This window comes from Lithobates pipiens, unplaced genomic scaffold (assembly GCF_037356315.1).
Source record: "Lithobates pipiens isolate NorthernLeopardFrog02 unplaced genomic scaffold, aLitPip1_a1.2 Scaffold_16, whole genome shotgun sequence".
Lineage (NCBI taxonomy): Eukaryota > Metazoa > Chordata > Amphibia > Anura > Ranidae > Lithobates > Lithobates pipiens.
Window position 1 is genome coordinate 527,161,384 of NW_027507748.1, and position 25,080 is coordinate 527,186,463.

Genomic DNA, 25,080 nt, shown 5'->3' on the forward strand with positions numbered 1-25,080 from the left:
TAGCTGCTGGTTGGGAAGTGCCTCACTGCCTATCTCAGATAGCAAGCAATTGAGCTGTAAGTTTGAAAATGACTTGCTAAGCTATTGCTAGACTAACCAAGCGTCACAAGTTTGTTGCACAATTGCAGCAAGTCTGCATTGCATGACTGCAGATCAACTTTCTTTGCAAACATTCTGTAAGTGCTAGGTCAGTTATGTTGTGCAATAGTCATCCCACCACAGGGGTCACTGACTTGCAGAGCTCTTGCTGTAGACTCAACACTGCAACTATGCTCTTGCTAGAGACTTGCCACGGAAATTTGCTACAAATAGGAAAAGTGTCAACTAGAAATTGTGCTTCAAGTGCTCTGCAAGTGTACAACTTATCAGTGAAAATGTGCAGCAAGTTAACAGACTTACACTGCAATACTGCCACAAATTTGTGGCACGTTACCCTTGCTATCTGGGATGATTGGTGGTGTGCTGTGATGGCTTCCTGGCAGGCTTGATCCGAAACACACCCAAGCCCATTGCTACTCACAAGCGGGATTTTGCTATAGTTTCAGTTATGCAATGCATGGTTGTCTTTAACCACTTGAAGGCCAAGCCTTTTCTGTAACTTTTTGATTCAAAGTTTAAATCAGTATTTTTTGCAAGAAAATTACTTCTAACCCCCCAAACATATCTTTTTTTTTTTTTTTAACAGAAACCCTAGGAAAAAAGATGGCGATCTTTGAAATTCACACAGTTAAACTTTAAAATTGCATATGCTCGTGGAATGGCAATAAATTACGCTAATAATCTCCATAGGTGACCCTTTAAATCAGTAACCTGTAAAAATGTTCAGAGTTACAGAGGAGGCCTAGAGCGCTACAATTATTGCTCTCACTCTAACATTTTCGGCAATACCTCCCGTGTGGTGCGAACACCGTTAACATATGCATGCTCGACCTACATATGTTTTTAACACTGCCCCTGTAATTTTTTTTAAATAACTTTATTCTAAATACAAGGAATGTAAACATCCCTTGTATTAGAACGAAGGATGAGAGGTCCTCTTTATGGAGGGACCTGGGGTCAAAGAGGCCACCAAATCTCTCCTTTACCTTTAAAGGCAGGAAAAATAAAATTAAAAAAATCTTTTGCTTAAAAAAATAAAAAATAAATCCCTAGATCGGAAATTACGTTGCTCCAATACTCCAAGGCCATAGAGGTGATCAGACACGATCTGGTCTCCATTCGCCTCTGTGACAAACTGGCAGCACCGTCGAATAATTTCTCGGGTGTGCCGGTAAAACCGATAAGCCAGAGAAACACCGTTAAACGGCATCCCTTCTTGCCATATCAGAAAGCGAGTTAGTGGCTAATGAGCCATTCTAAAAAAAATTTATGAGAACGGTTGTGGCCGATAGCTTCAGCCATAACCCTGGTAAACCACAACACACAACATGTATACAGTATCACGCAAAAGTGAGTACACCCCTCACATTTTTGTAAATATTTTATTATATCGTTTCATGCGACAACACTGAAGAAATTACACTTTGCTACAATGTAAAGTAGTAAGAGTACAGCTTGTGTAACAGTGTAAATTTTCTGTCCCCTCAAAATAACACAGCCATTAATGTCTAAACCGCTGGCAACAAAAGTGAGTACACCACTAAGCGAAAATGTCCAAATTGTCAATATTTTGCGTGGCCACCATTTTTTTTCCAGTACTGCCCTAACCCTCTTGGGCATGGAGTTCACCAGAGATTCTCAGGTTGTCACTGGGGTCCTCTTTTACTCCTCCATGACAACATCACGGAGCTGGTGGATGTTAGAGACCTTGTGCACCTTCTCCTTCCGTTTGAGGAATCCCAACAGATGCTCAATAGGGTTAGGTCTGGAGACATACTTGGTCAGTCCATCACCTTTACCCTAAACTTCTTTAGCAAGGCAGCAGTCGTCTTGGAGGTGTATTTGGGGTTGTCATGTTGGAATACTGCCCTGCAGCCCAGTCTCCGGAGGGAGAGGAGCATGCTCTGCTTCAGTATGTCACAGTACATGTTGGCATTCATGGTTCCCTCAATGAACTCTCCAGTGCCGGCAGCACTCATGCAGCCCCAGACCATGACACTCCCACCACCATGCTTGACTGTTGGCAAGACACACTTGTCTTTGTACTCCTCACCTGGTTGCCACCACACAAGCTTGACACCATCTAAACCAAATAAGTTTATCTTGGTCTTATCAGACCACAGGGCATGGTTCCAGTAATCTATGTCCTTAGTCTGCTTGTCTTCAGCAAACTGTTTGCAGGCTTTCTTGTGCATCATCTTTAGAAGAGGCTTCCTTCTGGGACAACCGCCATGCAGACCAATTTGATGCAGTGTGTGGCTTATGGTTTGAGCACTGACAGGCTGACCACCCCACTCCTTCAACCTCTGCAGCAATGCTGGCAGCACTCATACATCTATTTCCCAAAGACAATCTCTGGATATGACGCTGAGTATGTGTACTCAACTTCTTTAGTCGACCACGGTGAAGCCTATTCTGAGTGGAACCTGTTCTGTTAAACTGCTGTATGATTTTGGCTACCGTGCTGCAGCTCAGTTTCTTGGCAATCTTCTTATAGCCTAGGCCATCTTTACATCACTATGTGCTGGTCAAAAAACATGAATCTAAATGCAACAATAAGCATGGACATGAGTAAGAGTGACACAGGTTTCGGTCTAGGAACTTAAGGCCTATAATTTCAAAGTAAAAAAAAAAATTCTTCTCATGACTACGAGACCCTTTTTTAAAGCGTTATAGAAAGATCAGCAAGTCTCTTGCTAATGACGATTGCATGCTGTAATGAAAAACTGCTAGTACATTTTGTACAAAGCCATGTGCAGAAATCAAAATGGCTTTTGAAATCTGTATAACAAAAAAAAGTGTAACTGCTATGATTGTCATAATGTACTACAGTGAGGTGATGTTGCCACATTACTTTGATAAGCAAGTGTTCAAGTATAAAAAAGTAAAACTAAAAAGGTAAATCAACATTTAAATGCTGAAAACCATAGGTCAATCTGACCCATTATTTTCGCAAGGTATCCTGCTGAGGATATATCACAATGCTTTTTCTTTTGGAGGAGAATTGATGCAATGTTTTATAAGCCTGGCATTCTTGTAAATCTCTGTGGGATATTTTTTCGCACATCACAAAAAACTCATGACATATAGGTTACAAACCATCGTATGATGGGATGCCAGCAGTTTATTGTTTTTAGTAATCTGCAGGCCTTTGGTTTCTACTAATTTAGCAGAGATAAGATAGGCCACACTATACCACCTATGGGGAAACATAGGGAGAGAACTTGACAAGCCCTGAATAGTGAATGTGCATGTCAGATGAATTAAGGAACTACCAGGAGTACAACTGCTTAAAATTTCCATGGTATACTGTCAGCTTTACAGAGCAGCATTTTAGAAAAGATAGCTGCAGGATTTCTATAAAGATGGGCTATACATGGAAATATTACAAATGAAGCCTGCTCATGCTAGAAAAGATCACCTTATAATTGTAAGCTCATGCAAGCAGTTTGCATAACAATCTTCCTGTCTATTAAATTGCTGCCCAAACCCTGTCTAATCAAGTTGCCTGGTGTCCTTTCTATAGACAGCCTGTTTGCGTGATAACAGAAGATTCCCGGAATGTATTAGCATTAAATGCAAAGAAACATGCTAATCTTGGGATACATGCAAATCTAAATCTTAAAGGGAAACTATAGGCTATTTTTTAAGCCATATGAATACCAAGTTAAAGTGATTGTAAAGTCTTTTTTTTTTTTTTTTTTTTCTCTCTAAAAAGGTTATACTTACCTGCTCTGTGGAGTTGGTTTTGCACAAGGCAGCCCCAATCCTCTTCTCAGGTCCCTCTTCGGCACTCCTGGCCTATCCCTCCTGTTGAATGCCCCCACAGCAAGCAGCTTGCTATGGGGGCATCGGAGCAGAGTCACAGCTTCTTGTGTCCATTCAGACACAGAGCCCCCTCTCTCTCCCGATTGGTTTACTGACTGTGATTGACAGCAGTGGGAGCCAATGTCTCAGCCAATCAGGAGGAGAGCCCCACACGGCCGAGGCACTTGTGGACATCGCTGGAAAGAGATGGGGATCAGGTATTAGGGGGTACTGGGCAGGCTGCTACACACAGAAGTATTTTTTTTTTATCTTAAATGCATAGAATGCATTTAAGATAAAAAAAAAATTCTCACTTTACAAGCACTTCAAACATTGTAAAAATTACCCTAAAGTAATTTTTACATGACTTTCACATGTTTTCCTTCTCACAGTCATCTGGAAATTTGTTCTTAGCTATAAATATGTTTAAGTGGAATTCCAGCTTACACTTAACTAGCCTTAAAGTGGATGTAAACCCACTATCATCCTTTCTAAACTACTGCCACAGTGGTTATCTAAAAGGATATACATGCCTCCTGCATGTATCCTTACCTGTCAAATGTCTCCCCTCTGTTATGATACCCGAAAAACTCCAGATTCTGCAGGTGGGTCTGTTGTCCCACCTCCATACTCCCGTTGCCAACATATATTTTCTCCTGTGTATATCTTACACTATTGAAATATGACAATAAATACTGTAACATAAACGAACATAAATTAAATAAAATTAAAATTATAACCAATGTGATGTCCCGTAATGTGAATGTGACCAGTATAAAGGTTGGTCTATTGTGCTTGGGGGGACATGGGGTGTGCGCATGCACAGTAACAACACTTCTGCCAGTAATGAATGCGAGAACTATAAAGGAGAGGGTTGGCGTGCAGTACAGCCAAATCCATGAATAAGTCGCAATGACGAAACACGTCAGGTGTGGCTGTACGGCAACCAGCTGTGACATAGGACGTCAAAATGGAAGTGATGATCAGAGTCTGATGAGTCAGCGAGGGTGAGATATAGATCTTACACCGCGGGTCCTCTGTGACCACAATATACCACCACTTGCTGATACAAGGAGGATTGTTTTTATGCTTACTTTATTTGAATCTATGCGAGTGCAATAGTTGGAGACTTTTATTCATTAAATTGTTTTCACTTACGTTATCACACTATTGGAACACTTATTTTATTTTCATGTGAAGAGATCTTTTTCCGTATGCACGGTTGGATATCAGTGGGATGATTTAACTCTTTGAGGGTAAATGTGTATATCACGAGCATGAGTGTGCAAGGCACCTAAAGCTGGTGAGTGTGTTTCTTAAGGGGAGCGGAGCCACTTTCACATGCGGCGTGGGTGGAAAATCTGGAATTATACAACTGCTATAGAAAGATATTTTTGAAGTCACGGAGTCAAAATTTGGATTATTTTATGACTAGTTTGTGTCACTTCTGTCACTAATGTTCACAGTGACTTTCACTTGTCACAGGGTGTTATTTCATTTATGTTACAGTATTGATTGTCATATTTTAATATCAGCGCCACCATTTACTTTTACATTTTAGGTAGAGGGTAAAATACAGTTTTTATTTCTTACACTGAGCTTCTTCTTGTCTTGTGGCTAATGCCCCATGACCACTAACATCCAGTCAAAACTCAGGAAAGTCACCACATAACTTCAGCATGCCCAATCATGCTGAGGTGTGGAGCAGCCATTTCTACAAAAGCTGAAGAAGAAAGGAGGAGGGATGTGAAGGACACAGAATGTCTCTCTCACACTTGTGCATGATATGTAAATTACCTGTCCCTTACAGCAAGGGGGAGAAAGGGACATACATTCCTCTGTGTCAGTTTTTATCTTACTGAAAAAAGATAACAGGACTGCTCAGAGCTGGATTTACTCTTTGTGGCAAAACTAGGCACAGATGACATGAAATCCTATACTCTAAAAACGTAACTACATTTTTTTGGCTCATTTTGCTGTATTTATTAGTTGTTTCCACCTGAGAACCAACCTTCCTTACTGTGTTTCACCACTCCTGGCTGCTCACAAGGATAGGGGAATTCCAAAAGATGTAAGCAAAGCATATATACTTAACTATTATCAGGCTGCTCTGGCACAGTCATGTGATCTCCCCAGTGTCAGCCAGCATCAGGTGCAGGAGAGATGAGAGAGCACTCAAATCACAGCTAGTAAAGCCTGGAGCAGTGACATCATCCATAGGCTACAATGTCCCATATGTTGTCAGCACTCCTCCTCTCCCATGTAATCCTGCAGGTATCATATCCCTGTTAGGGCAGTATGGTGGACCATTCCTTCCTCCCCCTCTGTTGTTCACTGGGTAGGCATTTCATCTCAGTGTTCCCCCCTCCCTCCATTCCCTCGCTGTTCTAAAAAAGAATCCTGCTATTGAGAATTCTCATTATACTCATCATAGGCAAGAGGTTGATACCCATTTGTGTTGGTATTTGGACTCTCTGGTTTGGGAATTGATTTAGGGGGGAATTGGTGCCATTGTTGGTAATTAGATTGGGAATTATAATTTTGTTGACAATTACCCCTATCTTGTTGGGGTGGTCTAGGTGATCGATAGTTTGCACCATATTGGTTTCCTCTATATTGTTGAGGTATATTGCTATCAGCCTGTCTTGGTGTACTGTTGCTCCCTCTGTTTGGTAGGCCTTTCCCTCCTCCATTTCGAATTCATCCGGCTTTGGGTGTGGGGTTTGTTATTGGTCTCTTTTTACGACCATTTTCAGTACCACTAGTCGCTAAATTCAAATTTTGCCATAAATGTAGGTTATTGGTTTTAAAATCATTGGAACCCCTATTATATTTTTTTTAACCTTTTTGGGTATCTATCTTCTCTACTTTTTTCTTCATATTATTGTTAAATTCCTTGAATTTCAAGTGCATCATCCTTGGTATTATGTGTACCATGAACATATCAGTGCAATATGTTTTGTAACAAACAGTTGAGTACTGTATGCAATACTTTTCTTATTTGCCGTACTTTTTTAGCACAAGCCTCATGAGAGATCTACTCTCTTCAGATCAAAGCAGTAATGATTTACAGATTAACAAAATGCTAAAACCATTGAATACAATTCCAAATACAATCTGTGAAGAGTGAAAAAAATATAAGTAGTGAAGAGTGGGCTATGGAACCAGAGGGGTAAGTATGGTCATGAAGTGTTAATTATAAATTTTTGCATTAATTTTTATGTTATTCATTATGCATTGTGAGGGAAAAAAAAAACATTCTGAACAGTTATCCAATCATGGTACATGTGTTTTTGTACATTTCCGATTCATTTAAGCAGGTCAATGACATACAAATAAAACATAAAAATACAGCACTGTCTTAGGGTTTAAAAGTTGCAGCGCACAGATGTAAAGAAATACATAAGATTTTTATTTGAATGGCAATTCTAAAGCTGAAAAATCATGTGATTTTACTGTATGAAAGCTGCCAAGTTGGTATGACATTAAAGAGACACAATTTTATATATATATATATATATATATATATATATATATATATATATATATATATATATATATATATATATAAAGGAAGGAGGAGTATGGTACATGGAGGCACGAAAAAACACAGAAAAAAATAATTTCACAAAAAACTGATTATAGTAGTGTTTGTGTATATTTGGAATTACTTTGAAGAATTATGTTTTGCATCAAATAGACTTATTCTTAGTGCTTGTTTACACTGGCATCATCCTGTGAGGAGCATTTTACGGTGGACTGCTTTCCAGAAGGCATTTGACAGGTGACGAGGAGGCTGTCACCTCCACACCCCCTGCTTTTACACCCAAAATCCACACCATCATACTACAATTCAATGCAGTGCACATGGTTACAGTGCAGCCCCATTTAATTGAATGGGTAATTTTCAGCAAGTGGTAACACCCGCGAAAAAGTGACAAGGCAGGATAATATTGGTTGTGCCAGGACGCAAAGCATCACAGCATGTAAACAACCCCAGAATGATACCAAATTGTTTTTGCACTAATCTTTATTCTTCCCTTTCAGCATCACTGCCAATACCATTTTATGCAAGCAAGAAATAGCATGTGTAGATATATTAGCGGTTTTCTGTCGGATGGCAATTCTGTTACTCTCAGGGTGCCAGTACAAAGTGTTAGAGGACCTTTGGTCTCCAGTTGCATGCATGTCATATGGACATTGATTTCTGCATCAAAACCTAGAAATAGTGCTGAGAAACATTTTCTACATGTGCTGCAAAATTAAAAATAATTCTAGAACCTGAATATATGATAAGGGTAGTAACATAAAGTAACTCAATATTAAGCAAAAAAAAATAAAAAATGTATGTTTTATACATGTATGTGTGATATTTTATATTTTGTGAAAAACATTATGCTATCAAACACATATTTACAGCTTATCATGGTGTGAATGGATGTTTGGTGCCTCCATATAAACATAATATATTGTATGTGGCGCTGACAGGTTCAGTAATAAAGTTTAAAAAACATAATACTTAAACTTACTTCCTGGAAACAGGCCTCATGGAAAGGCATCCCCAACCACGAGCATACACCAAACAATTAAAATGTCTGCATTAGAAAACATCTCTAATGACACCCTAAGCCAATGAGACATTATCTTCCATTTTCTATCCAGTACCTGGAAAATATAAAGGTTGGGCTGACCAACAAAAATTTTAAATAAGAGCAAAAGTAGAGCAGCTGTTTTATGCAAACAGGTTCGTTGCTTCATTAAAGGCTTAACTGGTTATAAGGCTGTCTAAGTGAGGATCTAATAAGGTGGTGGAAGTTATTGTACTTTTATACATGACAGCTGCTGTACATTAAACCAAAGTGGTTTAAACACTCATTTACTGCAGTGAGCGAGAAATAGGGGGTGGTGTGATGCACATTTCAGACCATCACACAGTTCGCTTTTTTTTAAACTCAACTTTAATTGGAAGTACACAAAGTGACACTTTCTTGCATGGTGTGGTGTGCTGCTCTACTGTACAATGGCATGCAAGTCCGTACTATACACTAATAAAATGCAGCATATTAGCAGTTTATTGCAGATCACTGCAGTGCAGCTCCAGGATGCGTTTACGTGTAAATAGGACACATACGAAACAATTGTTTTTAGTATGTCTTAGCAGTGACTGGCGTTCTTCCAGTGTGGAAAAACACTGATCACCATATTTTATGTGAACTAGCCCCAAGGGTATATTCACAACTCCGAATGTACCCTGCCTCCGATTAGATGGGAGAACCCTTAAGGACATTTATACTATTTAGTAACTTTCTTATAGTTGAAATAAAAAAAAATAAAAAATAAAACACAATGTTTAAAAACTGATTTGAGTCAGTAAGAAATATTGCATATGAACATTACAGAGTGTTTTATCCAGCTGGAAGGGTAAACTCTATACTCCTATTCACATATAGGCTTCCAATTTCTGACTTAAATGCAGCATGCTAATTGCAGGGCATCGAAGCTTCTGTTCAACTGTGCAAATGAGATGCAGCTTAAGCAGAAGCCACTGAAAATGAAGACATATGAAAAAGGATACATTAAGTGTCTAGTTTTTAGAGTTATAAAACACATTACCTCTCTTTCGGCAAACTCTATGTGTACATCATCTTTCTGTACATTCTTGATCATTACTGTAATGATGATCTGGGACTCTGTTTGGTACCAGTCGTGCCTTGAAAATAGATATATAAAAAAAGATTGAGTATTTAAACAAGATCATATAATTACCATTGTATTCAGTCCTCTCTTTATAAACATCAAAAAAAAAAATTACAAGGGAAGCAGGACATAGATTTTGACTCTCTGCAGCTCAATTCTTCTCCAGTATTCACATTATATAAAGGGGTGATGTGTTAAACACAACAATCAGTTCTCCTTCATTCTGAAAGCTTACCACATCATATGGGATAAAAAAGATAAACCACAGCTCCGAAGTAGCTCTCAAGGGCTGAAGCTCTGTCTCCTATTGATGAGCCCCAGGTGCCATGAGTCAGCTATGAGTAAGCACTGATCACGGTGCGAAACTCGTCAGATTTCTTTGTACCCCGTTATTCTTTTGCTGTGAATTATTTGATCTTGTTTTGATGTGACCCACATTGTTTCAATTAAAGATAGGATTTTAAGTCTTTCCAGTGTGCAGCTATCCAGAGTTTTGAACTGCTTGCTTAATCATATGGGATACGTTTGAGGCTGAACATGTATATATTTCAGGGTTAAAATTAAATCTTCATAAGAGAGTAAAGTGCGTGGAAGAGAGTTACAGACACCCTAAGGGCCAAGGTAAAGTTGGCCATATGCTAGTAGAAGTTTGTTTAAAATGTTCTGTTTTAACAATGTTCACGAGTTGATCTAAAAATTATTGGGGTCAAATTGATGTTAATTTTTAGCTACAGTGGCAAGAAAATTCAAAGTAACAGGAAAGAAATTTTTTCTCCAACACATTTCTAACAGTGTCTATAGTTTTTGTTTGGTGAAGTCCATTAGTTCCAAAATCAAATGTTAAAAGCAAATGTAGTTTTTAAGTACTTTCAAACAACCTTGGTCAAGCCAACGAATGTAATGAGAATTTTTGTACAAACATTCCTACAATAATTTGTGTGAAAATCTATTGTATGGCCTAAGGCTGGATTCACACCTATGCAGTTTTAGCGCTTTTTACATTTTGCAGATTTGCACTGCAGTCCATTTAACATGGTTTCCTATGGAACACGTTCTGTAGTGCAAAATGCAAAAAGCACTAAAAATGCATAGGTGTGAATCAGGCCTAAAGGTTAGAAGTTAGGGCGAGTTGAGAATACTTTTTTCACTCGTTCCCACATGTTCTTGGAGTTGAGAACCAACGTACTAGTATTTAGGGCTTTTTTTCCCCATCTCCAAAAAAGGCTTAAAAAGTGTTTGTAAAGTTTAAACATGTTTTACTTTAACCACTTCAGCCTCGGAAGGATTTACCCACTTTTTGCAAATCGGCACTGCGTTACTTTAACTGACAATTGCATGGTCTTGCAATGCTGTACCTATATAAAATGTATGTCTTTTTTTTCTCACAAATGGAGGTCTCTTTTGGTGGCAGTTGATCACCTCTGCGGCTTTTCTTTTCTATAAACAAAAAAAGCCGGACAATTTTTTTTTTTAAAAACTTTTTTTTTTTACCTACTTTCTGCTATAAAAAACATATCCAATAAAAAAAAATTGAATTTCTTCAACAAATTTAGGCCAATATGTATTCTGCTGCATATGTTTGGTAAAAATAAGTGTATATTGATTGGTTTGCGCAAAAGTTATAGTGTCTACAAAATAGTGGAAATATTTATGCATCAGGGCTATTTAGTGGGACTGCAACCATGCGATGGACACCTAGCTGACATTTTTGACACTTTTTTGGGGAACCAGTGACATTATTACAATTATCAGTGCTAAAAAATATGCGCTGGCATTGTACTATTGACACTGGCAGGGAAGGGGTTAACATCAGGGGCGATCACTGCATTGTGTTCCTAATTGTGTGGGGGGATGGGCTGCCTGGGACAACACACAAATCTGTCTTCCTGCATAGCAGGAAGACAAGCTCCTGCGTCATGCCCCATCAGAACGGAGGCCTGCTTTGTTTACACAGGCAGATCCCCATTCTGTCTACAACTGTCTACTGTATGACGTACAACTCCCACAGCCAAGCCAGCCTGCCACATTATAACTGCGGCGGCTGGTCGACAAGAGGTTAATGTATACCTGGCATTAACCACTTGCCAACTGTATGGGCAGACTGGATCACGTACGTGATCCAGTCTGGAGTGCGCAGCATGACATTTCAGTGACCGTTGTCTGATGGATTTCATCTGCAGGTATCAGCCACTGAATGACTGTCATTCTTAAAAGCTTTGCTTCCTATACAGTGATGCTGTGATTAGCCCACAGCCAACACATGGTACCTGGGCCAATAATAGCGCCCTGTACAGTTTTACTGTTACTATGCACTGTTTTACTATGATGATACGGAACTACTCTGATGAGTATGCAAAAAACAAAAATAAAAGGGGGGGGGGGAGGTTTAAAATGTTTAAGAAAATTATTATTTTTTGTTTTTACTACTGTCACCACTCAGTGTCCCTGATCACGGCCACATCAGTCATATGATGACGCTGTACTGCACCTCATTTTCTAAAGAAATTGTGACAAAAATAATAAAAAAATACCATGCATCTTACTAAATACCTCAGACTGAAGAAATTATATAGGTTGTCAGTACATCAGAATTCTCAATCGATCAATATATATATATATATATATATATATATATATATATATATATATATATAAAATACACACACACACTAGCTATAACTTTCACACAAACCAGTATACACCTTTTTGGGTCTTATCGTTTTTTGTTTTGTTTTTTCTTACCAAAGACTCGTAGTAAAATAGATTTTGGCCTAAATTTTAATTTATGAAGAAATGCTTTATAACAGAAAGTAGAAAATATGTAGGAAAGAAATTATATAAACTTTCTTTATCGTACAGTGTTGCATGACCGCTCAATTGCCAGTTAAAGCAGCGCAGTGCAGAATAGCATAAAATGGTCTGGTCACAAAGGGATAAAACATTCCAGAGCATAAATGGTTAAGGTAAAAAATATTTTTGTTACCCCAAAAAGACTTTCTCTGATGCGTAGGTGGCCGTATCCCATTTGTCATAAATGTGAGCTGGAGCAGAGGGACTTAGCAGTGGAAGCCATTTTCTCTACCTGCCGTCAGTCAAATCCTATAACAAGGGAGCAGAGGGTGTAGTTGAGCCTCGCTGTTCGAGTCTAAAGACACAGACAGCCAAGCTCAGGATCAAGCTCACAGGTGTGTCAGCATAGGAAGTGGCTTCCTACAGTGGCACACCAAGAAGGGCAGGCAGGAGCGCCGGCAGTGGACACAAGAGGAGGAGGATAGGGGCTGCTTGATGCAATTCCAGTACACAGAGCAGGTAAGTAAAAACATGTTTGTTATTTTATAGGGGGGGAAGAGACTTTACTTTTTTTTCCTCTGAGCACAGAGATGATATGAACAAATGAGAACATGCACGAGTCAGAACTGCTAAAGAGATGGCAAAGAAATTAATTTATTAAAAATACAAAGGGACCTAAAGTTGTAATTTCATAATAGGAGTAAAGCAACATACTGGCTAATTAGAGAGCTATAGAATTGCTGGTTTCTCTGCTTCTCACAAGATCCATGTTGGGATGAGCGAGGTAAAGCAAGAATGCTTTAAGCAGTATCCAGCATAAACAAGTTAACTATTCCAGCAATCCAAAACAGTGTACACCCTTTTCATGTCATTCAAGAAGAATTAAATACATTTTTATGTTTTAACCACTTTCCACCCAAGGTATGTCATATTACATCATGGACTTTGAGTGGGGGATAGCTGAATGATGCCTGCAACTACAGGCATCATCCAGATATCTTTTTCAGTCGGTGACTCTGTGCACCATAAGAACGATCACAGCGGCAGTTCAGCTGCTTGATTGTTCTTACAGGCAGTGGGAGGGGACGCCCTCCGATGCTTCTCCCCCGGATCGCCCCTGTGATTTGACAGCCAGAGAACGAGTCGGTCACAGTCGGAAGTTTACCATAGAGATTTCTGGTCAGTCATCTCTATGACCCTCAGAGGCCCAGGCGTGACGTTATGACATCACGTCCAGGCTGGCGGAAGTAAACAAAGCCAAAGACGTGGCTGGAAAGGTCGAGAGATAGAGACAGATATAAATAAATATATATATATATATATATATATATATATATATATATATATATATATATATATATATATAAATTTATTTTTATGTATTTATTTTTTATCTCAGCCTTTCCAGTCTGAAAGAGAAATGTGGAGCCTTATTGACCCCGCATCGCTCCATAAAGAGGACCTGTAACACACTATTCCTATTACATTCCTTGTAATAGGAATAAAAGTGATAAAAAAAAAAAAATTTTAAGAGAAAGTGTACAAATAAAAAAAAGTAAAATAAAGAATAAAAAATATATATAAAATGCCCCTGTTCACGCATGCTAGCGCACAGAAGCAAACGCATATGCAGGTAATGCCCACGCATGTAAACGGCATTCAAATCACATGTATCGCTGCGTGCGTTAGCGCAAAAGCAACAATTGTAGCCCAAGACCTCCTCTGTAACTCTAAACATGTAACCTCCATTTGGCGCTATTCCACAAAATGTGCGCAATTTTAAAGCGTGACATGTTAGGCATCTATTAAACATCATCTTTCACAATAAACAAAAAATTGGGCTAACGTTACTGTTTTGTTTTTTTGTCAATTTCAGCCCCAAAAAAGGCATTAAAAAAAAAAAGGTACACAAATACCATGCGACATAAAAAGTTGCAATGACCGCGATTTTATTCTCTAGGGTCTCCACTATGAAAAAAGACAATTCTTGGGGGTTCTGCGTAATTTTCTAGAAACAAAATTATGATTTTTACATGTATGGGCAGCACAGTGGTGTAGTGGTTAGCACGTTTGCCTAGCAGTAAATGGGTCATTGGTTAAAATTCCACCTACGATGCTACCTGCCTGGAGTTTGCATGTTCTCCTTGTGCCTGCGCGGATTTCCTCCGGGTACTCCGGTTTCCTCCCACACTCCAAAGACATGCTGTTAATTGGATCCTGACTAAATTGGCCCTAGTATATGTACGTATGAATGAGAGCTAGGGACCTTAGATTGTAAGCTCCTTGAAGGTAAAAACTGATGTGAATGTACAATGTAATGTAAATGCAATGCGTAAATTGACACGCTATATAAGCACCTGAAATAATAATAATAATGTAGGAGCGAAGTACCAGAATTGGCCAGCATGGGAAGTGGTTAATGATCAGTTTATGGTTCCATTAGCACATGTCCCTATTTTATATGCATTATTAATGCAAACAAATCTGATATGCAAAATATATTGAAAATTAATTGTTGATTGCATGTTGTAAAACAGACATGTAAACACCAAGCCATTCAAAACTGGATTTAATATACTCAAGTACCAGTATAATGGAAAATGAAAAGCAGGAACAAAACTCAGCTTTTTAAAAGTACAGCAGCAAGGATATGCAGTACATTTACTGACATTTAAAAGCAATGATCGTTAAGCTTTTAAAAACATCTCTCTCACACATTTCTGCTGAAGATTAGCCTTTAGAAAACAAAATCAACCAAGTCTATAAGCAAGTTAATATGAAAATCCTTGCCATTTCACTTACTTTAGAAGTCAATACTGACCATAAAATGGCACAACAGTGCAGACTAGTGGCCAAAAGTACACAGTGCTGTAGCATAAAACCAATTTCTATATTCATTTTACCTGCAGGCAGTTTCTTTTTAATCCACAAAAGTATTCTGAGAACATTACAAATATAATGATAATGTGGGTTTAATTATTTTCAATTACATTAAACGCTGTAAACGGTAAAACAATGAGGCCTTCTGTGTATTCAAATCATTGCCCTGCATTTCTCGCCAAACTTGATGCACAGAGGAGAAGCAGATTAGCATAAAAACATTCACTCCCACAATCGTTATTGATTTCATGTTAAGTTTCATTGTAGTATAATTACAAACTGTCTTAGGATGAATGTATACCTGTTACCTGTACACAGCAGATGAAGAGATTTGCTTCTTACGAAAATGCCAACTCCTGACAAGGAACCAAAGCGGTTACAGATTTCTATGGCTTGCCTATAATCTCAGGAACGTTTGTTCAGAAAATGCAGAGATCTAAGGTCCTAAAGGGTCCTTCACGCAAAGGATATGTATGGATTCAATATATGGTAAATTGTAAATAACAGTAGTAAAATACTCAAGGCCCTCTAGTCACCTCCGGGATTTCTGCATGAATGTCTTGTAAAAGGCAGACATAAAACTAAACACTATGCCATCTATGAATTAATTAAACCATTAAGGACACCCTAAAACGGGTGAGTAAATGAGTAACACATTTATACAATTTTGGTTGTATGAGACCCTGCGATTTTTTTGTCAACTTTCGATGCCGCACTGCCGCTCTGCAGATGTAAGTTTAATATGCAACCTGGTAACAAACCTTCAACTACAATTTTCCCTTGTTTATGTTTTCTTACCCCTACCTAAATTTAAATCAATTATTCTTTTAGATCATTTAGAATTAATATTTTTTGTTTTTAGATATTTTCTATGGTTTATGCTTTTGATGAGCGGCTATAAGGCCTCAAAACGCGTCAAGCCTTACACTTTACTACCATTCTACCATGGACCAATTTATATTCTTTACGGTTTTATTCAGGTTTATAATCATTCAGTATATGAATTATGTTTACATAATTTTTTTTCTCTCCTCTTCCTTTATTTTTTTTTTTATATATTTAGTATTGTTTTAACTTGCCTATGTGTATAATACATATCCATTGTCTGTTCTACAACTGACTCAATGATTGCAGACTACGATGTACCTTATGTTGTAAATGATCAAATGCTTTTGGAGGTTATATACTCATTAAGTTGTATGTTAGATAATATAACATGAATAAACATTATTTCTCAGTCACTTGACTTCTTTTTGTGCTGCTGTGTGTTTCATACAAAGTCCCACCATCTGTTTGTTTTTTAACCACTTTGTAACCAGGTCTTTTCTGTTTACAAATTAAATTTGTATTTTTTGCTAAATTATTACTTCAAACCTCCAAAATTATATATTTTATTCTAGCAGAGACCTTATAGAATAAAATGCCGATTGTTACAATATTTTATATCACATGGTATTTGTGCAGGGGTCTTTCAAACACATTTTTTGTGCGGAAAAATTACACTTTAATTAATAAAAAAAAAAAAAAAAAAAAAAAAAAACACAAAACACAATAGTTAGCCCAATTTTTGTGTATACTGTGAAAGAGCTTAAGCTGAGTAAATAGATGCTGAACATGTCCTGCTTTAAAATTGTGCACGTTCATGGAATGGTGACAAACCACAGTACTTATTCTCCATAGGTAACGCTTTAGACATTTTTACAGGTTACCTGTTTAGTTACAGAGGTCTAGAATTATTCCTCTCGCTCCATCATGGCAATACCTCACATGTGCGGTTTATATATGCGGGCATGAATTGCATATGCGTTCACTTTAGTACACAAGCGCAAAAGGGATGGGGCGCTTACATTTTTTTTCTTATTTATTTTACTTTTTATTTTTACACTGTCCCTTTATTTTAATTTAAAAATCCCTTGTAATTGTAATAAGAATGACCGATCATCATTATTGAGAGATCTGGGGTCAAAAAGACACCAGATCTCTCATTTACCCTTAAAAGCAAGAGAAAAAAAAAAAAAAAACGTTTTTGACACTGATTTAGGGAAAAAAATATTTTTTTAAGCCCGAGAACCAGAAGTGACGTCGGAGGTCACGCCAGTATTCCAAGGTCATAGAGGCAAGTGGGGGCTCTATGGTGGGGTGCACCTGGTGGTGGGGGCTCTATGGTGGTGTGGCACCTCTCCAATCGCAAATGCGCCGCTGGGATCACTTATTTGTTCCCGAATCACTCACAGAAAAAAAAAAATTTAAAGGGGTTATGGCAGCTAGCCACCATAACCCCGGTATTTAACATCACAGTAATGAGATATATACTGTGGGCAGTTGGCAAGTGGTTAAGTAGGGCTGTCTTTCTTCACGATCATCTCAGACTTTAAGGGCCCATGCACATGGGGAATGAAAAAAAAAAATGCTGCTTATACAGTTTTGAGAATGTTCCTTCGGTCTGTAGAAACAGATCTATGTTAGCCTATATGTTCATGCATGGTAGAGAGTTCACAAGCATATTTTCAGAGGAACATTTAGAGATAAAAAAAATAAGAAAAATAATCCTTCAGAATCACGTTTTTGAGAGAAGCTTTCTAGCAGAAACTACACTTAACATGCTCAACATGCAGCGTTTAAGAGCATTCCTGTTTTCACATTAAAAATTAGCAGTGAAGAATGTTTTGGCAAAAAAACAAAAACAGAAAAAAAAAGCAAAATGTCCATAAACACTCCTACTCTTGTGCAATATCAGCCGCTATAAAGCATTTTTTATGTAATTTTTTCTGCCCTAGTGTGCATGGACCCTTGGGCCTTATGCACATTTGAGCTAAAAAATGCTGCTTTTACAGGTGTTTGAGCTTTTTTTTTCTTCTTCTTCTCTGCCTCCATATTATGTGAAAAAACAATCCCCTGCGCTACATGATACTAATTAGTGATCAGTCCTGCCACTGCTGTACATGACATAACATGACAAGTCAAAAACATGGAAAAAAAAAGGATATAAAGTACCACAGCACTGACAGCCTGAATAAATATAATAAAGTGCAATTGTAGTGCATACAAAACTAAGTGCAAAACGAATAAATAACAAAAACAAAGAACTATCAATCATGTAGCCAGTGAAAACGTAAACATGTGAAAATATGTATAAACTTCTAGTTGGAAGGTTCCTTTCACAGGTGCTGCTGTGCTAGAAATAGTGCAAATCAATATTAAGCATGTGACCAGTGAAAGTCCAAACAAGACATGCACATAAACATGGTTCCAAGGTGGAGGTCGAAACGGATGAATATCAATTACTAGTCCATTAATCAATAGGCTCTCTCACAACCTAACTGCAACTGAACGGGCATGGGATGTGATGTCACTGTGGTGCCACAAGCTGTGTCTGACACTGCGTTTCTCCAAGATAGTCTTTGATAACATCCTGTGGGAAAGGGAGAAACGCAGCGTTAGATAAAGCTTGCGGCACCGTGGTGATATCAGATCCGATGCCCATTCATAATATTGATTAAAGGACTGGTAATTGATGTTCATCCATTTGCCCTCCCCATGAAACCTTTTAAAGACTGATTTTATGATTGGAGCGCTGTAAAGATTGATTTTAATTAAACGTACTTTACTATGCGGGCTCTTTTTCCATATGTTTGTGCCCGAAAACACCCCAAGAAGGATCGGGGTGGATCCTGTATGCATGCACCTGTTAACAGCATCATATGTTTTTTTTCCATCACAGTAGCACTTTTGAAAAGGAACTTTGGAAAGGAACTTATCAACTGAGACCTGCTATATGTTTGTGTGCACATCTTTTTTTGGACTTTCACTGGTCACATGCTAAACCACTTCTCGCCTGCCCACCGTCAACTGATGGCCGGACGGTGCGGCTCTCGTTTTGGGTGGACATCATATGACAGCACACCCAAACGGCCGCCCCTGCATAGCCGCGGGAGCGCGCAGTGCGGCGACCGCACTGTGTTGATAGGAGACGAAGCGGCCCTGATCTCTGTGAAGAGCCGCTAATGAGGCTCTTTAATCATGTGATCGGCTGTGTCCAATCACAGCCAGTCACATGTAAAAAAAAGGAAGTGCCGGTAATTGGCTCTTATGGTCTCACACTGACAGAATGTGTGGCAAGAAGAGCTGATCAGCGGCAATATCACCAAAAGAAAGCTCTATTAGTGTGAACAAAAAGATACAAATTTCACATAGTTACAGTGTAGCATGACCACACAATTATCATTCAAAGTGCGGCAGCGCTGAAAAATGGCCTGGGCAGGAAGGGGTGTAAGTGCCAGGCAGATAAGTGGTTAATATTGGTTTGCACCATTTATAGCACAGCAACACCTGTGGACGACCTATGAAAGAAACCTTCCAACTAGAAGTTTATACATATTTACACGTGTTTTTTAAGTTCACTGGCTACTTGCTTGATATCATTTTTTGTTTTTTGGGATCAGTTTTGCACTTACCGTAATTTTGTATGCTCCTCCATGTTACATATGTCTGGATACACAGTATAGACGTTTACAATTGAGGCAGAAAAAAAAAAAAATTACTTTTGCATTCCAGAGAGGAGCTTTTGAGCATAAAAACCACCTGACGAGCCTAAACAAATGTAAACGCGTTTAAAAGGGCTTTAATGCTAGGTGCTTTTAGTGTCAACAGTCAGAATAAATTTATATTCTGGCCAATGAAATGAACAAACACCTTAAAACATGCTTGGAAAAAAAAAAAAAAACACAGCGTAGGAGTGTTTTTAAAGCGGCTTTTCTCCTGCCAGGAGAAAAGCATTTAGAAGAGCCCAGTGCGCATGAGGCCTAAGAGACATTCACACAACTATCTGGAATAATAAAAGGTTCACAAACTGTTCCAAAACTTTGTACTGCTTTGCAAACCACAGACACTACAGGAAACCCCTTGCTACCCAAAACAGCAAGGAACAATTCAAGAATGAAAAGACATGAAAAGGTTAGTCAACCGTTCTGTTAGTGGAAAATATTTAAATAGAATGCTGCACACACTGAATAAAAGGTTTTCATCAAGGAAGGAAAAAAAATGAGACAATGAAAGGCAAAGATCTTTTCCATATTTTTTTTATCCAAGCTTTGTGTAGCACTAACGTAGTGATATTAGACTGGGAAACTAAAACTTCCTTGCAGTTATAGAATGTATGTATATGGCCTTTATAATAATATATAGCAGTTGTGGATTGGCCATAAAATTATTGATAGTGGCGTATTACACTGCAATAATCACATGCTGTGTGTAAACTTTAAGACTGTCATTTCCACTGTACATTTACCCAACATGAAACCCCATACCCCAGATTGTGGAAATGTGCATGTTTTCTTTAGGTAGTCTTCATACATTTCATTGGAGGCGCAAAACAAATGTTTTGGAATCATCACCCTGCCCAATGCCGATTGGCGATTCATCACTGAATATGTAAAACTAAACTAAAATTATTAATAAAATTAAAAATATTTTTTTTTGCTAGAAAATTACTTAGAACCCCCAAACATTATATATTGCTTTTTCTAACACCATAGATAAGAAAATGGCGGACGTTGCAATTCTGCCACACCGTGCAAGTGCACTTTTTTTGGAAAAAATACACTTTTTTTTTTTTTATTAAAAAATAAAACAGTAAAGTTAGCCCAATTTGTTTTTATATTTGGAAAGATAATGTTACGCTGAGTAAATTGATACCCAACATGTCACGCTTCAAAATTGCGCCCGCTTGTAGAATGGCGACAAACTTTTACCCTTAAAAATCTCCATATGCGATATTTTAAAAAAATCTACAGGTTGCATGTTTTGAGTTACAGAGGAGGTCTAGGGCTAGAATTATTGTTCTTGCTCTAACAATCATGTGTGGTTTGAACAGTTTTCATATGCAAACGCTGCTCACGTCAGCGTTCCCTTCTGCACAGCGAGCTCGGCAGGACGGGGCGCATTTACATTTTTTTTTATTATTATTATAAAATTACACAGAACCCGTCAACGTATATTTTTTTTGCCAGACACCCTAGAAAATAAGATGGCGGTGGTTGCAACTTTTTATCTCACACTGTGCAGCAGTTTTTCAAACGTGTTTTTTTTTTTTTTGGAAAACAAAAGTGTTGTATGCTTATAAAAAAAATAATAAAAAATTTAAAAGTTAACACAATTTTTTTTGCATAAAGTGAAAGATGATGTTACACTGAGTAAGTAGATATTTAACATGTCAAGCTTCAAAATTGCACATGTTCGTGAAACGGCGTCAAACCTCGGTACTTAATATCCCCATAGGCGACATTTTAAAATGTTCTACTGGTTACATATGTGGACAAGACTTATGTATGCGTTCGCTTTTGTGTGCGAGCACATGGGGACAGGGGCACTTTACATTTTAGTTTTTTTTATTGTTGTTAATTATACTTTTTTTTTTAGTTTGACACTTTTTTTTCATCACTTTTATTCCTATCACAAGGAATGTAAACATCCCTTGTAATAGGAATAAGCATGACAGGTTCTCTTTAAAATAAGATATGGGGTCAATAAGATCCCACATCTCACCTCTAGGCTGGGAAGCCTGAAATAAAATTAAAAAAAATGATCTCTGCTTCACAGCCGTGGCATGCTTCCAGCACCTGAGGGCAGCGAGGGGGGTCATCCACTAGGATTGTTCTTATGGTGTAGAGAATCACCGGCTCTAAAAGACTATATCTGAATTATGCCTGTAGCTGCAGGCATCATTCAGACAGCCCCCGCTCAAAGTCGAGGGCGTCATATAATGGCCGGGAAGTGGTTAAAGAATTTCTTGGGATTTTTTTTGCTCTCCTCCACTATGTGTCTTTTGTGTTCTATCTTCGCCACCCTATTTGCAGCCTTACATTTGTTGTTGCATGCTTTGTAAAATCTGAATGCTGAGGATGATCCCTCAGCGTTGTATTTTATGAAGGCCTTCTCCTTTGCTTTTATATGCATTTTACATTGGAGTTAAGTTAAGCCATCCAGGACTCTTTTAAATGTATTTCCCAACGGGATGCACTGGCTAATGCCCTTATTTAATATGGTCTTAAAGCAAACCCATCTCTAATTCCTGTTATTTGTTCCTAAGATTTTACCCCAATTTAGATCTTCTAGCAAGGCTTGTAGTTTGGGGGAAGTTGGCTCTCTTGAAATTCAGTGTCTTTGTATTCCCCTTATGTTTCCTATTCGTGAAATGTATACTGAAGCCTTTTGACCTGCGATTGCCGTTTCCTAAATTGCCCCGTATTTCCACATCCATGATGTATTGTTGGTAATCAGTAGATCTAGTAACGCTTTGTTTCTAGTTGGTGCGTCTACCATCTGACCTATGAAATTGTCCTGCAAGGCATTTAGGAACTGGCAAAACTTAGACGAATGTGTGGTCCCTCCCCCTAGTCTATATCTGAATAATTAAAATCCCCCATTATAACACTTACCATCCTTGGTGCTAATCCAAATTGTGATAGAGGTCTGGCTCCCCCTCCTCTCTCAAGTTAGGGGGCCCTATAGCATAATCCCAGTATTACTTATCCCTTTGGAGCTCTACCCATTTCAACCTCCTCTCTAGCTCCCTTATTGAGGTCATTTCCCACATGTTGTACATTATTCTTGATATATATGCATACCCCTCCCCCTCTTTTACCCTCTCTATCCCTGCAATAAAGGGAATACCCTGGAATGGTTGCCAGCCAATCATGAGAGCTGTTGAACCAGGTCTCTGAAATTCACATAAAATCCAAATCCAAATGAGCATTTTCCAAGAGTATGATTCCATACTTTTTGGCAGGGGTTGTAGGAACGACTTCCTTTGTAGCATCAATTCCCCTCATGACTCCTTATTCATAAAATCTGGAAAGCTACCCTAACAATTACTAAACATACTGGGTTTTACTCAATATGCTCCATTGTGGAACAACCTGGCCCTTTCTGAGGTAGCCAAAATAGTGGTGTTTGAGAATTGGAAACAAGCTGGCATCCTCTTCATTTACCAACTATACCTCAATGATGTCCTATCATCACGCCAAACCCACCTACTTAAACACTCATCTTTTCAATATCTTCAACTCGATCTTGTTCTACAGACACAATTTTAATAATTTCTCCCAAATATTAATAGTGGCATCTGCACAATTAACTAAAAGGGAACATATTGGTGGGCGTGGCCTGGCCAGCAATGGAGTAAGACGCGAGTGTGCTGAGCTCCGCTCTTACTGAGTTCTCCTGCAATCATCCTGCGTGCCCATCGGCTAAAACTTCTACACCACCGTACCCGCTGACATCCTGTGCGGCAGCGGACATGTCTCCGCCGAAGAGAAATACCGCGGCGGCTGCAGCACTGGATAAGTACCGGCGACAGGAACGGGACCACGAGGGCCAACATGGCAGCCCGCGATTCCCGCCTGCGGAGACCGCCATGCCGGACACAGTGAAGGTACTGGAGGCAATATTCACCTGTCAATCCACCCTGACATCCAAGATCGAGGAGGTCAAGGTGAACATATCCCTGATCCGGCAAGACCTGGCCAAGCTTAGGGACCGGGTGAAAGAAACAGAGACCCGGATCGGCCAGCCCGAGGATGTCCTGATCCCGATGCAGCACGCCCAGGAGGACATGCAGAGGCAAATTCAACAACTAGCCCAGAAGCAGGACGACCTGGAGAACAGGTCTAATCTGCGGTTTATCGGTCTACAGGAGGGCTCTGAGGGTGCAGACCCGGCACCATTTTTGGAAACCCTCCTGACAAAGACGTATGGGCAGAGAGGCCTTCTCTGCCTCGTTTGTGATAGAATGGGCTTATAGGGTGCCGGCGCGTCCACCACCCGAGGGAGCCCCAACGTGCATGTTCATCGCCAAGCTATTGAATTACCGTGATAGGGATGCTATCCTGTGCCTTACTCGAGACAGAGGAAACATCCCGTACCAGTACGGCCATGTATCAGTCTTTCCAGACTTCTCCGCAGAAGTCCAAAAACAGCGTTACCGCTTTGTGGAGATGAAAAGGCATCTAAGGGCACACCACATCAAATACGCCATGTTGTTTGCGGCTAAGCTCCGCATCGCGAGCGAAGATCGCGCCCATTTCTTTGAAGACCCTGCGATGGCAGCGGCCTGGCTGTATCAGAGGGACGCGGCGTGGAATCGGCCACCTCAGGACTGAACATATTGCAGATCTGTGAGTACAATTTTCTGGGCACGCTCTTGCCGTGAACTGATCTGTTGACTGTAGGATCTCAGCTGACAGGGCTTCTTGGGCCCAAACTTATTGATCCTGCCCCTTGTCTACTCTGCCTAAATGAAAGGGATGGTTTTTGTTTTCCCCCTTCGTTGATGACTACTATCCGTCATGCGGGAGTATTACCTGGTGGTTCATACCCAGGCATGGGAGCTGTGTCGGAGTCCTGTGTTAACTTTCCTCCCCTTTCACCCTCTGCTTCTTTCCTAATCCCCCCCCCCCCTTTATTAAATTTTTTTCTCCTCCCCCTCTTTTTCTTCCCACCCCCCTCTTCCCCTCCCCCCTTTTCCTTTTTTTTTTCTTCACCCCCGAGGATTGACAAAGGCTCCCAAGGCTCTGTTTGCGTGGTACAACAGCATAAGCAGTCGAGTTGTGGGGCCTTGTGTTTATGAAGAACTTCCTATGGTTGCTCTTGGCCCGGCTGACATATCCTTGGATGACCACATGCACCCTGAACTAATGCAGCAACTCGATGGAGTGGGCACAATGTAAATATGGTACTATGCATTGAGCTCAGATACATGTTCTTTTTATTTTCACATCACCGCCATACGGTGAGGAAGACTCAAGTTCC

General features: G+C 39.3%; 1 protein-coding gene across 1 annotated transcript in view; it reads right to left on the reverse strand.

The window, feature by feature from the left end:
- SUGT1 (SGT1 assembly cochaperone of MIS12 kinetochore complex) overlaps positions 1-25,080 on the reverse strand; it is a 277,622-nt gene that overhangs the window by 108,776 nt on the left and 143,766 nt on the right. The window contains exons 9-11 of the mRNA XM_077483157.1: positions 14,514-14,543; positions 10,959-10,975; positions 9,520-9,616 (exon numbers count right to left, since the gene is read on the reverse strand). Of these exons, the coding sequence (XP_077339283.1) occupies positions 9,520-9,616; positions 10,959-10,975; positions 14,514-14,543 (144 nt within the window). The remainder of the gene's footprint in view (positions 1-9,519; positions 9,617-10,958; positions 10,976-14,513; positions 14,544-25,080) is intronic.